Raw genomic sequence first — 14,998 nt, 5'->3', positions numbered from 1 at the left:
GCGTGATAAATTTTCAAATGTTTCTCTAGTGACAACTCATTTTCGCCTAACATGAACCTTTGTATTTTCACTATTTTCCGTACATCGTTTTTGCTTGTTAATTATTAAATGCGGGATCACCCTTTCCATGTTCATGGCCAAGTCTGCGAGTCTCGTGCTGAAATACGGGTTGCCAGATTAAAGTAATGTCAGTATAGGTTTAAAATACATGATACTGGTTATAAACCGTTTTAAAATATTTAACAATTAAATGCGACACGCTTAAATATCGAACAAAAACGCAAACTATATTATTTATCCCCCACAACCTAAGGACATTTCCCTCTTAATAGCATTAACCAGTGTAGGTAAAAAACACGATTTGGCAACTCACGAATGGCCACAGCTCTGAGCGGTCACGACATCTGCTGGTTGACCTTTTGTTTAAATTTGCCTAGGTATAACTGCCAGCAATGTGCTTTTACTGAGTCAAAATAATAATAATATTGACTATTGGTTTAAAATGTGTTAAAATACGTGTATTTAAATAATTATCACTGTCTTTCTAATGTAATTGAATGTTTCTGGCCTTGAGTTCCATCACTGAGCACATTTTGCTATTTTCTCTGCTCCCTACATAAATAATTCACTTCATCTGCTAAATAAAATCCGTGAACTAGGTTTAACTTGGCTTAAAGAAGGGAGAAAATGTGAACAGGACCAACTGATATGATTTTTTTAACAGTGCCACAGTCGTTTAAAACACTGACCAAAAGTAAAATAAAAGGGTATGCCAATTTGAATGCACTTCAATTTTTGCATGACTTGTCATTAGGCTTATCCCACACAGCCAAACAAAGTAAGCCATCTTCTGCCATTTTGCCTTCTTAACAATTTTTGAAATATATTTTCAGTTCAATTCAAATTTATTTGTATTGTGCTTTTTACAATTGACATCGTCTCAAAGCAGCTTTACAGAACATAAACATAGAACAAAAGGTTATTATAAAGAATAATATAAATATTAATAGAATACAACAATTCAAGATTAATATTAGATATATTTAAATGTGTATTTATCCCCAATGAGCAAGTCTGAAGTGACTCAGGTGACTGTGGGGAGGAAAAACTCCCATAGACTGTAAAGGAAGGAACCATGAGAGGAACCAGACTCAAAGAGGAACCTTGTCCTCATATGGGTGACACTGGAGGGTGTGATTATAAATATAAAGTCTGATAAATGTTGTATTGATGTAAAAGATCACATGGAGTTCGCATCTCCTCTTTAGTATCACAGAGTCCAACTGGAGCTGGTGGATCTCTAGATGCCTCAGGATCCTCACAGATTCAGCCCCTCATCTCAGTCGAGGTCCAAAATCTTCATGGCACGGAAGACGATCAGAGCTGGTACTATTTCTGGATGCCTTGGGATGGGTAGTAAGAGAGAAGCGAATATTTATTCAACTCACTGTTAAATAAATATATTTTCACTTTAAATGTTTTATATTATTTGTTGCTTTGCAAGCAGAGTTTGTAGAATGTATGTAGGATGTGGTAGCCTAGTGGTTATGGTGCTTAGTTTGAGTTCGAATCTCAGGTCCACCAAGGTTCCACTGCTGGGCCCCTGAGCAAGGATTTTAACCCTCAATTGCTCAGTTGTATAACTGAAATAAAAATAGAAGTCACTCTGGATGAGGCTGTCTGGTAAATGTTGAAATAATTATATGTGTTTTGTTGTTTTGTTTTTGTTTTTTAACCAATTTAATAAAGACACACGATATAAAATATTTATATAAAATATATAAATACACTACATTTCTGGGAATGATTTTCATTATTTGTCCATTCAGCCACAAGTGCATTGTGAGACCATGGGTTGTTGTGTGAGGATGCCTGTGGTACAGTTCATCCCAAAGTGGTTTAAAGGGGTTGAGGTAAAAGCTCTGTGCAGGTCCCTCACTTTACACCCCAACCTTCACAAACCATGTCTTCATGGATGTATTTTTGTGCAAAGAGGCATTTTGTGCTTCCAGTTTTGTGGCAACAGCTTGTGAATAGTCCATATATGGGTCTGATGATCAGGTGTCCACAAACCTTTGGCCATAATCTATATGTCAAATAAACAGCCATAATTATCGTGTTTATTATAAATGCTCAATTATTAAATTATTATCATTAATAGCTGCAACTGCCGGGTCCCTGAACAAGGCTCTTAACAGTCAATTGCTCGGTTGTATAAATTGAAATAAAAATGTAAGTCACTCTGGATAAAGGTGTCTGCTAAATGCCATAAATGTAAATGTAAATATATTATTAAATCATTAAAATCTTTTATATCTTATACAATATGCGTTATAGTAGAATTTTTAGGTCTATTTTATAGACAGGGTGTAAGTGAGAATAAAATTAATTTACACACAGACTAATTTAAAAAGTCACTGAACTTTTGTTTTATATATTTGACATTATAGTCCTACAGATACAGATTAGAGACAATAACAGTTTATAAACTTGAATTAGCCAATCACAAAGCAGGAGGCGGGACTTGTCGACGGATGAAAGCGTAACGACTTCCTGGAAGGAGGAAGTGATGTGATAGACGGTCCACACCATGTAAATGTGAATTAATGGAACGTGGCTTTCACGGTTTGTGTTTTAAAAAGGAAATATTCGGCTTACTCAGGGGATGTCGTTCGTGTCTCAGGCGTTCAGTATGATAGGATTTTCAGCCTCAGAGAAAAAGTTTATGAAGGTAGAGAATGTGTTGCCAGGTGTGTAGCTAGCTGCTCATCTTAGCTGAAAGAAAGACTGAGGTAAACTTTAGGCTATAATCGACAAACAAAACCAGATGAGTTACAACTCTTAGAGGCGGAAGTAGACTTTTAGTAGTAATTTGTCAGCTGTGAGGAAAAATAGATACATCGTGGAGAGCCGGTAGGTTTGTAACTAGCATATTGTGCACCAGAGAAGGAATAGACTGCTTTGTGTAAATACTCAGCGCGGTTATGGCACACAACCTCGAAAGTTTATCAAACTCGGGTCTGCTCGCTGAGCTGTCCGTTTCCTTCCATGATGAACTCACGGCGAGCATCCAAAGCGCCTTCAGTGTGGCTGGAGAGCTGGCGGTAACCGAGGTGTCAAAAGTCGTCGGGAAAGCTTTCCGTGATATGCGAGATCAGCTGCACAAAACCCTGTTGGCTAACAGGAACCTCAGGACGAGGCTCACACTGGCGCAGACGGAGCTGCGCAGCGCGCAGACTCGCACGCCGCAGACGCGCGACATCGCAGTCAACACGAGCCCGAACGCGTCCGAACAACAGATCGACTCCTCACTTGATGTCAAACAGACCCATGAAGACGTTCCCGGGGATTCGTTTGAGTGTCGTACGGATTCCTTTTGCGAGATCGGAGAGGACGGAATCGAGTGCGTAAAGGATGTCAAACCCAATCTAACAGGAGATGAGTTTTCACACCAGTTACAAGACACACAAGGCGAGATTTCAGTCTGTTTCTTTTGTGTGTTTCAAGTCAGACAATATTCTGTTTCAGGCAGGGTGACGCTGAAGGTCAGATTTCTCTAAGATTTCATGCCAACACGTGATGTGATGCATTTCTGGGCTCCTCATTGAAGTTTTTTTTTAGAATATCATTTTCAATCACACCTTATTCTGAGTATTTAATCACATCTAACTGAAACCCATTTGTAAAGGCATGGGGAATTTATAAGTATATAACACAAGATGTAAGATTTTTCATCGTAACAACAGGATCTATAAAATCTTAAACGTTTTGCAAAGCCATAAACATAATCTAGTAAAAGGTAGTAAAGTAAAAGTTACAGTAAAAAAACAACAACAAAAAAACAAGACTAATAGTTAGGTAATGTTTTATAACACAAGTGTAAATCGCTATAAATACGGCACAAATGCTTCCATGCTAAGAACAGGACTATGTGAAAGCAATTAAATTCAAATAGCTTAAGTTTGTGAAAAAATGAAAAGCCCTGATAATAGATAATGAACTGCAAATCCACCTAAACAAACAGATCAAATAAGATCATCTGGTAAAATGTTAAATGAAAATCTGGCAAATTTCACCCTAGTAAAATGTAAAGTTATTTTAATGTTAGGTTTGCTTGTTCTCGGTGTATACATTTGGATCTGTACCTATGTAAATTGGTCATACCTTGGCTGTTATGCTGCTGCCCATTTTGATGTAACCTAGTCTGCAATTTCCAAAAGTCTGGATAATGTAGCTGCTGAATTCTGTTTCTGTCATTTGGTATACAGCAGCTAGAAACAAACACGGGTCTATTATTTGAAGCGGTTTCCTTACGTATGGGTGGAAATGAATTAATGACTTGATCTTTATATTTCATCTCCAAACAGACATAAAAGAGGACCTTCATGCCATGCAGGAGCACGCTTTACATGCTGATCAGGTATGCATTGAGACAGTAATGGTACCTGGAGCTTCAGCTGTCCAGATAAAGGGTTGTATATCCTATGAGTCTAATCATGCAGCAAAGTTGGAGGAGGCTCATCAGTGTGCTCACCCTTTGTCTGAAGCCGAGCAAGAGTTTAGCTCGGATTCCCTGTCGATGGCTCAGTCAAAGTTATTGGAGGATTGGAGACCTGAACCACTGCATCTTCAGAGTTGCCCATCAGATTCATATGCATCATCTGGCAGCTCTGCTCTGGGTAGGTTTTGTGCAAAACAGACACATGGTATTACCCGTCTTAAATAGTTTCTAAACTCTAATGATATCGTGTTTGCTATGTTCAGTAGAAGTTTCCATATAAAAAGTGCACTTTTAGTATATGCAGGACATATTGATTTTCCTTACCTTGTTTTTTTTTCCACATTGTTAGTATAAAGAAATGCTTGCATGCAGAAATATTAAAGAGTAAGATAAATGTAAGGGGTTTCTCTCTGTGCAATTTATGTAGTTGCCTAGCAAGTATTCTTACAACCGTAGCCACTTAATCATAACATGGGAACGCAATGTCAGAAGTTTGAAAGTTTTATTAAAAACAGTCAAAAAGTACAGTAATATACATATCTTTGGGGAAACCTATTAATCCAGCACTTTTGAGCAGCATTGCGTGACTTTGAGAGAATAGTGTTAGGAGTGTAATTCTTATTGGGATATTTCCTGTTTAAATGCTGCTTACAAGATAAATCTGCATTTGTTCTAAAAAAAAAAATCATAAAAGCCCTTAAAATAAAAATGTAATATATTGTCTAATCACATCTAACCAATTTTATGTTCTTTGCCATTTTCCTAATAGCTAATCCTTCTCTCTTGCAAGAAGAACTTCCAGGTATGGACTTCCTTGCCTCAGCGTCCTCCAGCCAGCCGGACACGTGCCACGCACCAATGTCCCGAAGAGATGCCTCCTCCCTAAATAACCCCGCCTCTAATTCGCATTTCCCTACTCACAGCTCTGGACAGGAGCATGCTTTAGGGCAGTTTTCTATGCCAGAGGATGTGCATAGATTCCGCAGTGTCATGCAGCCTAAACTAGCAAGCCATCAACACAAAAGTCCTAAACGCAGCTTGTACCCTCCTGGGCGAAGTCCTTTTCGCTGTTCGCAGTGTGGCCGAGACTTTAATCGAATGGAGCACCTCAAGATCCACCAAAGGATCCATACAGGCGAGAAACCATATGCTTGCTCAGAGTGCACTGCACGTTTCCGACACTCGTGGGCGCTCACACGCCACATCCGCATCCACACAGGCGAGAAGCCATATTCGTGCACACATTGTGGGAAAAGATTCCGGAACTGCGGTGGGCTACGCTTCCATCAGAGGACACACGCCCAGCGAAGTTGCTTGACAAATATTAGACCAAATTTAGAGGGTTATGGGAGAGCATAAGTGAAACTCCTCTTTGACTTCACCCATTTTCAGGTCACTCTAATTTCTAAGCATTAAATACAAGTTTACTCGCAGGAACGTAATTTTTTTCCCCCATACAAAAACATGCTACCTTTTATGTAATCCACCAAAATTGTATCTCCTCCATGTTGGCGAAATATAAATTAGAGCTATGTTTCTGGCCATAACGGAAGGTGGCAATATGACAATCATCAAATTACAAATTATTTCGAAACTATGACATGACCAGTCATAATGCAGTAGATTTCCTCTACCAAATATCTGGTGTCCTGGTATGTCTGGTATCTGCCAGTTCTCTCCGAACTTGTATATTTGTATGGCATTTATTGGTGAAGACAAACTGTTTGGAACAATGCTGCCTTTTTCTTTATGACTGGGAACTATGGTACCTTTTTCTTTCTTTCTTTTTACTTTCACTTTAACTCATTTCAGATCAAAATGTTAGAAATTTAGTGATCTTGAGCATAATCATAGCAAATTGATGTTTATAAGGACGTTTTACCCAACAGAACCTACTGCTAGCTAATTTCGAAGGGCTGTGATGCCCTATAGTTGTCAAAGAAAAGCTCCCAGATCTTTTGTTCAAGACAGCTGCTTGGGATAAAGGCAGCCTTTATTCTTGTGGATTTATACAAATATTGCTACAGTAATTTAACCAGCATGTATTCTGAAAAGCTGAATGTATCAGGAGTATGACATTTCTGCAATACATGCCGTTATTCTGTTGTGCCAAAGTATTTTAATTTTGCAGTTTGTAACAGATAAACATTAGACATTTTTACTGTTCACACTTTTTAAAGCTACTTTAAGTGCCTGAAAACAAAGTGTTGGTGTTGACTTGAAATGATTTCTATTGTACAATGTGAATTTGTCTCATTCCAGAAATCTTAAATATCACAACACTGGAATTAAAGAGTCTTTCACTGCCCTTTAGTGAGATTTATTGGGTATTTCATATCTCAAAAGAGTTTCCGATTCTGTTAGAACAAAATCTAAAAGAAAAAAATTAACTATTTTTGAATATCATTCTGTTTTAAAAAAGCAGTCAAATCTAGAAAGCAGGTAAGTTTTGAGTCAAAATATACAAAATTGCTAGACTTTTGCTTAATGTACAAAAATAATCTTGTTTTTGAATAAATGTAAATATATTTTGTATACAGTTTTATACACATGGACAAATGTACAATTAAAAAGGGAAAATACAGCTAGTGTTCAGCTGGTCAAGTTTGAAATCTCTGCCGTTCTGCTTTTGGTGCAGAGCAGGTCAAGGACCAGTATTTGGTTGTGTCTTTTGTGCACACTTGTCTGGACCTTAGGCAGATAAAACAGTAACTATGCTTGCATGAACAAGTCACATATTTACATCCTTTTTCATGCATCATTATTCTGTGGCATTTGGGGCAGGCTCTGAAAAGAGGGCAGCCATACACTCTGCTGCTGGACTCTGTGACTTGCTCACAGGTGAGAAGCAAAGAGACGACCGGGCATGACTTGTTGGTACAGGTGCCATCGGGGCAAGGATACAGGCAGTCTCCACACAGTGTCGTGGTAGAGCACTGTGGGCACTGAAGTAGCGAAGTGGACCCTCCTGCTGGAAACACTGCAGGCTTCAGGATGGAGGAACAATTTTTACACTGTAAAGCAAAGACAAACATTTCATTTCATGTCCTCGATACATTTTCCTTAGGAACATTCTGAAATTCAGAGCACATTCAAAGTAAATTGATTTAGTTTGATCAACTAGTGGGATATAACAGTTCAAATAATTTTTATTAAATCCTAAGCGTATAGTGCTTCTAAACAGCAAATCCTTTTTTTTTCCAGTCTTATTAAATGTCACAACAAAGTGAATCTTTACTGTTGCTGTAACATAACACAAAACTTGTTTTAAAGACACTCTACGTTGTAAACTCAATGTTTACAACGTAGTAGATATCATTTTTTTAATCATTCGAAATTGTTATTGCTGGAAAATCATTGTGGTATAAGTGGAAATAAACACTTCCGGATGTCCTGTTATAGGGAAATAATCAACTCCCCAAAAGTGTATGGAATTTTAATATGAATAAATTTCTGTTCTGCTCACCATTCTGATATTGTCTGACTTCTCAGGCAGTGCTGACATAGTGGTGACACTTTCTGTTGAAAAAAGTATTGGCATTTGTTTGCTTTTGTTTACAAATTCACTTTTCTTCAGTTCAATGTTCAGGATCACGCTTTCACTTTATGGCAGCTTAGTGGCGGAATATTAAAAACAATCAAAAGTGAAACCTAATGTTTTGATCAACTGAATATGTAGATAAGTACAGGGATTTGTTAGACTTTTTAATATATGTTAGGCATAACATTTTGAAGAAATATACAACAGTAAGCAATGTAAAAGCACCAAATTGTATAATAAAGTAAAGTAATACTCTACCAAATGTAAGATAGATAAAAATACATTTTTAAATCTTTGGCTTTGGGTTTATGAAATCATCTAAAGAATAATTGCTGTATATTGACATAGTAACCAGGGGCAGATATACATTTAAATACCCATTAGAACAGCTGGTGGACTTTATCTTCCACAGTGAGCTCAAGACCTACATATTCAAAAAAAGATTATTTTTCCTCACAAGATATCACCTTAAGAAATACACAATGTTACCTGTTCCTCCCATTCCAGATTCCTCTTTTTCCTCAGTACGTCGTTTTTTTCCTCTCAAACAACTAGGATTCACACCATGTTTATTGGTACTTGTCTTTTTCTTCCGTGTTCGCTTCATGTTGAGTGAAACAGAAAGTTTGTTCCGGCAGTAAAGAGTCTCATTTGAGGGGATTTCCTGATACTGCCTTGAAGGGAAATCCCAAAGCTATACACACGTTTTATATGACTTTACTTTTACAAACGTATCCATGACAAATCCTTTATCATTAGTTAATAACTAACATTTATTTAGAAACAGACTAAAACATAGTCAGGTAGAAATAGAGTACCAGAACAGACAGTGAATTCAGACACTTTAATAGATAAACCGATATAAACTCCACATGCAAACATGTTAGATATATAGGGACAGTTTATGATGCTTTCCTGTCACGACAAATAATACATTTCTGATATTCCCTATCATACGATGGTGAAATACAGTATATACCCAAAGGCATGTGGACACCTGAACATTTCACCTTTCCACCCAAACTGTTTCACCAATTAGTTTCCATTCACAGAAACTAAAAAGCCCAAAAGGTCCTGCCTGAAAATGCCCTGAGCACAAAGCTAGCTCCATAAAGATATAGTTTGTCGTTGTTGTAGCGGAAAACCGTGTGTCCTGAACAGGTCCATGCCTCCTCATCCATCACCGGTGAATGAACTCACTAATGCTCTTGCGGATCTCTTGCACTTTTGGTTAGATTAGTAAAAGTATATATAATATATAGATTCACCAACAATTTTTCGTACTTCCTTACTAGCTTTAGTTAAATCAGAGCTCATATATGACAAGACAAGTTGAAACCATGGTTATAGGGTTTACATTTTGGTATGTCATACACTATATGGCAACCGACTGCAGGTAGAAACTCATTTATGAATTAAAAAAAAAAATTGGACAATACGTCTGGTTTAAGGAATCATTTCAGTCAGTCATTTGAACGTCGGACTCGTCCAGGATTACCGTGTAATACCTACTTTATAATCTCTGATCAAATGTCACTGTCAGAAATTGTAGGTCCCTGTCACTAGTAAGTATTACTGGTAATAAGTGCATACAAACCCATGAGTGTAGACATACAAAACAAGAAAATATTTTGAAAACCAGTTTATATGTCTTAACACTATCTTGTAGCAATTATACACAAAATTCCATAAAAAAAAACAGCTCAGAAGTACAAAAAAAAAAGTTAGTATATGAACAACAAACCATTTTTGCAGCATAAGCATCAACCATTCTTTTAGGCACCGAGAACTAAGCAGTCAGCCCCCTGTGAATTTCCCAATGCATTTGTATCTAGCTCTACAGTAGGTCTGGTTTCCCCAAAGGTAGGATCAGCTTTACTCTTTAGGTGCGAAAGCCCAAAGTGTTGCTCACACTCAGTTCTTGACCCAATTCTAAAGTTTCCTACACCTGAATTCAGAGCAAACATAGCATTAGGCTGAGATTGTCTATTTTGTACCCACAGTTTTTCTTGAGTGCTTTAAATTTGCTAGACTGTAAAAAGGAGCTCTCAAAAAAATCCAATTTGAAAATTCTGGTGCTTGTCACCAGATATGTTCTTCTCACAGGCTAACAATGCTATATCAGCAAATATTAATACAGTATGTCTGTGAAAATCTTCAGCACTTAAGGTAGATTTTAGATAAACGAAATGGGACATTATATCTACGGAAGTATAAAATATTCAAAATTCCAGTAGATTTCATTTAATACTATTAGACTGATGATATTACCAGTAAAACAAACATATGAGTGGGTGCTTGTATGAATATTGTCTTATAAACAAATACCCCAGTTTGGGTTGTAAAACCTTTCATTTTTAGCTGCCATTTGCATTTTGGAGAGTAAAATTCTAAACGGTGTTTTTTTTGTTTGTTTGTTTGTTTGTTTTTTTACCTCCTGAAGGCTAAGACTTAACACACTGTCATTAACCATGTGATATTAATGTGATGATCCTCACTAAGAAGACCTTGCCAGTTCAAAGCATTCTGTAGAGTTTGAACAAAATGATCGATCAAGGCTAATCTGTCGCAAACATGTGTATCTTAGAAGAGACTGAAAGATGGTCCTCTTCATGTCAGGCCATCAGTGTGGTCCCTGTGAAATGAGAAGCAAATTAGTTGGATGACTTCTTTACAACTGGGTTAGAGATCTTATTATCCATGATACTGACCTTGACTTTGTACCTGCACTGTTGAGATTGGTGCTCTACTGGATCTCTAAATATCTGTTGGCCAATGGGAAAGACCATCTTTAGATCTATTGGTTGCTCCACCTGGGATGGAGATTTCCATTTATCAGGTCGCTCCTCTGGTACCACTCTATGTTTCTGTCTTTCTGTCTGTGATTCTGTACGAACCCGGCTGATAACAGTTGGCCTGAGACTTTTTTCTTTCCTTTCTGCTCTTCTGCCCAATTGTTGTCTAGAACTTGAATCAGAACTAGAAACACAATCTGCGGTAAATCCAGAGTGTATTTGGTGCATGCTGGAATCTCCCTGGGAATTCTCTTCCTTCACTAAGGCTGTGCTTGGCTGTGTAGCTTTCATGCAAGACTGCAACACTGCCTGCTCTGGAATTGGGACACGGACTGTGCTCCCACTCCCCCACTTTTCCTTTCTTTGTTTCGCTGCTATATTTTCCTGCATCTCTTCATTTTTCCTTCTTTCTCCAAGCAACTGAGAGGGACACTGGAGTCCTACTGTGTCTGTCTGTAACCCTCCTGGGTTGGGTTTTGAAAGTTTTGAGCTCCAGATCTCTAGTGGAGGCACAGAGAGCTGCTGGATGCAGTGGTAGAGTGATGGGTAATCCACATATTTAAACTTCGGCACCTTCTCCTTTGGGCTGCTGGGACGGTGTGCTGGCACCTTTCCAAGCGGGCATGAGGCTAGCCAGCCTTCCAGTGGTGGCACGGATAGCTGCTTGATGCACTGATGTAGTGAGGGAAAGTCACAATACTGGAAGCGAGGCACCTTGCAAGGAACATCTGAGTGTTCTTCCATCCTGACTCTTGTAGTGATCACTGAGTCACCTGGTTCTCTTTTGCACTGTCTGACCTCACTGTCACGCTCTGGTCGGATGGCTGAGTCTGAGAGTTTTGACTCATCACCCCCTGCCTGAGGGAAGTGCCTCAGTTTGTCCATGTGTGGCACTGCAGAATGACACTTCAGTCTCCTATCAGTAGCAAATGGAGAAAAATGAGTAAAATCAATAAGAATTTGTTAGCAGAAATTTGTTGGGTACATCCGAGTATAGGCAAAAGCGAACCTACTACAGATTTCCAGTGATTTTGCCTTAATTAAATAAATGTACAATACAGGGCACCATCATACAGTACATACACTCACCCTTTGGAACAATTTAATGTAGCAAAGTCCACCTACAGGAAGGAAACTAGAGCACCAGATGAAAACCCCTGAGAAGTGACTATGCTAGGGCACCACTATGACAGCCAGTGATTCCCTAGTATGTTAAAACTCTAATCAAATTCTTTCACTGAGTTCCATAACTTTATCTAATATAAAATGCCATGGTGTCTCCTCTCAGTGATAGTTTGAAACGTGAGCTCACACACTACAGTGAGGCTCTTTCTCTTTCAGTGCACATTTATTGCAGTGTGTCGAGGCTACGCTATCACTTACAACAATCCATCTTCATGCACCATTTAAGCCTGGACAGCTTGGACACAAAAGGCATTTATTCAACAAAACTGTGTGAATCAGTTTGCACACAATATGCAGGCACAGCACTGAGGACAAGCAAAAGAAAAACTCAATATGAGTAATGAAAAGGGGCATGTAAAAACTTGTGGGATCTGGTCGAAGCAGATCTGGGTGAGGATGTATGTCTATTGAATGGCAATGATGGCTCTTAGCCCAAAACTTTAATTGTATTTAGTGTATTTACTGGTTTAGAGAGAGAGAGAGAGAGAGAGAGACAGACAGAGAGAGTATGTGTGTCATGAGTATAAATAGCTCTGCAGGTATGAACTGTAGAAGAAAAGTAGGTCAGCCTCAGAGTGATCGCCTTCGCCAGGGGGCCAAAACAAAATATCTATCTCATATACTCACCACGATCTCCTGTTGTCAGCACTCTGGCAAGGGAAGTAGAGTCAAAAACACCCGATACTCCTCCACAAAAGACTGGGAGCGACCTGATGCTGGTGACTTTCTTCTGGGGACACAGTAAAGTGCTTCAGTTTACATTGATGCATTTGTTTATCTAAGCACTCCGTTTATTTTACCAGTAACTTAATTATATTTTTGTCCGAATAATGTTATTTTCAGAAAACCCAAATGGAACACTGGAGCAATTGAGCAATACTCTAATGCAATGTGGTATTCAGTAGCTAATTCTAGTTTGGGGTTTCATATGAGTCTGAGATTTTGTGTGCTGATTGTAGTGGCTCTGCAATGCTGTTCATGGGTTTGGGGCAAAAAAACGAAAAAAAAAAACAAAAAACACATCTTTCACTATCAGATTGTGATGGCTGTGGTTTGCTGGAGAAAAGAGTTTGCCATAACACCACAAACCTTGTTTTGTTGTTAGCAACATGTTAAATGAAGGTAATGTGCAAGCGGTTTTACTTCTTCTACATACAAATGCTCTCTGGAAATTACCCTGGCACTCTGAAAGTAAAACACACAAGAACTGGAGTCATGCCAGCGTGAGAGGAGGGATCTCCTTGATCACACTTGGGCTGCCACCCAGCCGGCATGCTGCTGTGCTTACCAGCAGTAGAGCCACATTATATTTTAATACAGGCTCATTAGTGAAGTCTGTACAGAGCTGTAACACCAAGCCAGAAGGCAATTTTTCATTGTTTTGGATATGCCTAAAAATTTTAATTACATTTTATAACAGATCAGGTTTTTTTTCTCTTCTGTTTGTAATGTATGTACTACAAAAATGTATATACTATGTTAAATTCCTTGCACTTTTTTGTAAGAAATCTTCAGCCACTAATACGTCAGGAGAATAGGAAAAGAAAGTTATCATGCATGGGTTTAGATATTTAAAAAAATAAATAAATAAATAATAATAATAATAATAATAATAATAATAATAATAAGTTATAATGTAAAAAAACTCATACAGATGTAAGTTATTTGTATAGTTCTGATGTACAGATGTATAGTTACTACTTAAGCATTTAAGTACTTAAGTACTTTTTAAGCATTCTGTTTTTGGTGTGTGTGTGTGTGTGTGTGTGTGTGTGTGTGTGTGTGTGTGTGTGTGTGTGTGTGTGTGTGTGTGTGTGTGTGTGTGAGTGGAAGGAACTGGGTCACGCACGCTGGCCTACATTTCGAGGGTTTGTTGTCTTCTTTTATTTCCCCTCCCTGCGTTTATATTCGGTATGACCCCGCCCTCTACCAGCAGTAACCAAGCAACCATTTTTTTTTTAAATGAAAAAAATACACATATTTAACAGGAGTTCCACGGAACCTAATTATTCCTAATTATATTTGTTACTATTAACTTACTATTACCAAAAAAAATATTTGCCAGGGTATAATAATTTTAAAAAAAAAGTACCGTCCAAAGTGTTAAGCAGTAATCCATCCCAATCTGGCAACCGCTAGTGCGCGCGATCTTTATTTATTTATTTATTTTAGCAGTTTAATCAGTTTCAAAAAACCTTGACGTTTTGCAAATCGACGTGTATTGAGTTACGTTTAGAACAGCAAACAAAGTTTATACGAGTTTATTAAAAAAAATATTGACAAAAATCTGTAAATATACGCTACTAGGCAACTACTACTACTACTACTAATAATAATAATAATCATAATAGTAATAATAATAATAAGCAGAATAATCTTACTTTTTGTATTATATAAGTTCTGCATGAGTATTTTTGTGCTAAACAAGTGTCGGAAGTTTTACCTTCTCTTATCCTGATCCGTCTCTAAACCAGTGGAGCTCTTGATGACTTTAGTCTTGATGACTTTAGTCCTCTGTTATGTTTTGCATTGTCTCCTATTCTCATATCTACATCTGGTGTATATCCCTAACACCATCTCTTACCTTTACTCATACATAAAGTCACTATTTTCACCTGTTTTTTTTTTAAACAAAAAAAACAAACAAAACCAATAGCCAAAAGATTATTGTTGATCCAGTCTCTAATACCACAATGTCTTTTCTCACAGATCAGTTGCTTCATGTGTTGGACACGATTTCGCATTCTGATCCGGTCCAATCATAGTTTAGTCACGTTTTTAGGTCACACCCATAGAATCTGTCTTTGTCCAATATGAAGGCGAGTTTCAGATAATGGGCGGGGCGTCCGTGTCCTAGTTCTAGGCAAATGACCGCATGCCGAGGTGGAAACGTCATCGTGGTTGTCGAAAATACAGTTCCAGAATGATGGGATGCAAATTTATAGGTTTTTTTTGTATTTGTTTATTTTTATTTTT

The 14,998-nt window shown here is 37.9% G+C and overlaps 2 protein-coding genes across 3 annotated transcripts; one reads left to right on the top strand and one right to left on the bottom strand.

Annotated features, from left to right (window-relative positions):
• The first annotated feature begins 2,524 nt into the window (after positions 1 to 2,524).
• si:ch211-284e13.5 (uncharacterized protein LOC793850 homolog) lies at positions 2,525 to 6,809 on the top strand. Its single transcript, XM_027144224.2, has 3 exons — positions 2,525 to 3,471; positions 4,368 to 4,679; positions 5,271 to 6,809. The coding sequence occupies exons 1-3, from the start codon at positions 2,985 to 2,987 to the stop codon at positions 5,858 to 5,860; spliced, it is 1,389 nt and encodes a 462-aa protein (XP_027000025.2). The 5' UTR covers positions 2,525 to 2,984; the 3' UTR covers positions 5,861 to 6,809.
• A 2,063-nt stretch (positions 6,810 to 8,872) lies between these two features.
• si:ch211-284e13.6 lies at positions 8,873 to 14,764 on the bottom strand. Of its 2 annotated transcripts, none has more exons than XM_027144217.2 (4): positions 14,466 to 14,764; positions 12,650 to 12,752; positions 10,754 to 11,753; positions 8,873 to 10,677 (listed from the first exon to the last, which is right to left on the bottom strand). In XM_027144217.2, exons 3-4 carry the CDS (start codon positions 11,720 to 11,722, stop codon positions 10,666 to 10,668), a joined length of 981 nt encoding a protein of 326 aa, XP_027000018.2. In that variant the 5' UTR covers positions 11,723 to 11,753; positions 12,650 to 12,752; positions 14,466 to 14,764; the 3' UTR covers positions 8,873 to 10,665. The 2 variants fall into 2 exon arrangements, with proteins under 2 accessions (XP_027000018.2, XP_027000019.2); XM_027144218.2 differs by having other exon boundaries at positions 12,650 to 12,749.
• Positions 14,765 to 14,998: the final 234 nt, after the last annotated feature.

This window comes from Tachysurus fulvidraco, chromosome 26, assembly GCF_022655615.1.
Source record: "Tachysurus fulvidraco isolate hzauxx_2018 chromosome 26, HZAU_PFXX_2.0, whole genome shotgun sequence".
NCBI classification, from domain to species: Eukaryota; Metazoa; Chordata; class Actinopteri; order Siluriformes; family Bagridae; genus Tachysurus; species Tachysurus fulvidraco.
This window is presented reverse-complemented; position numbering and strand designations above follow the sequence as displayed.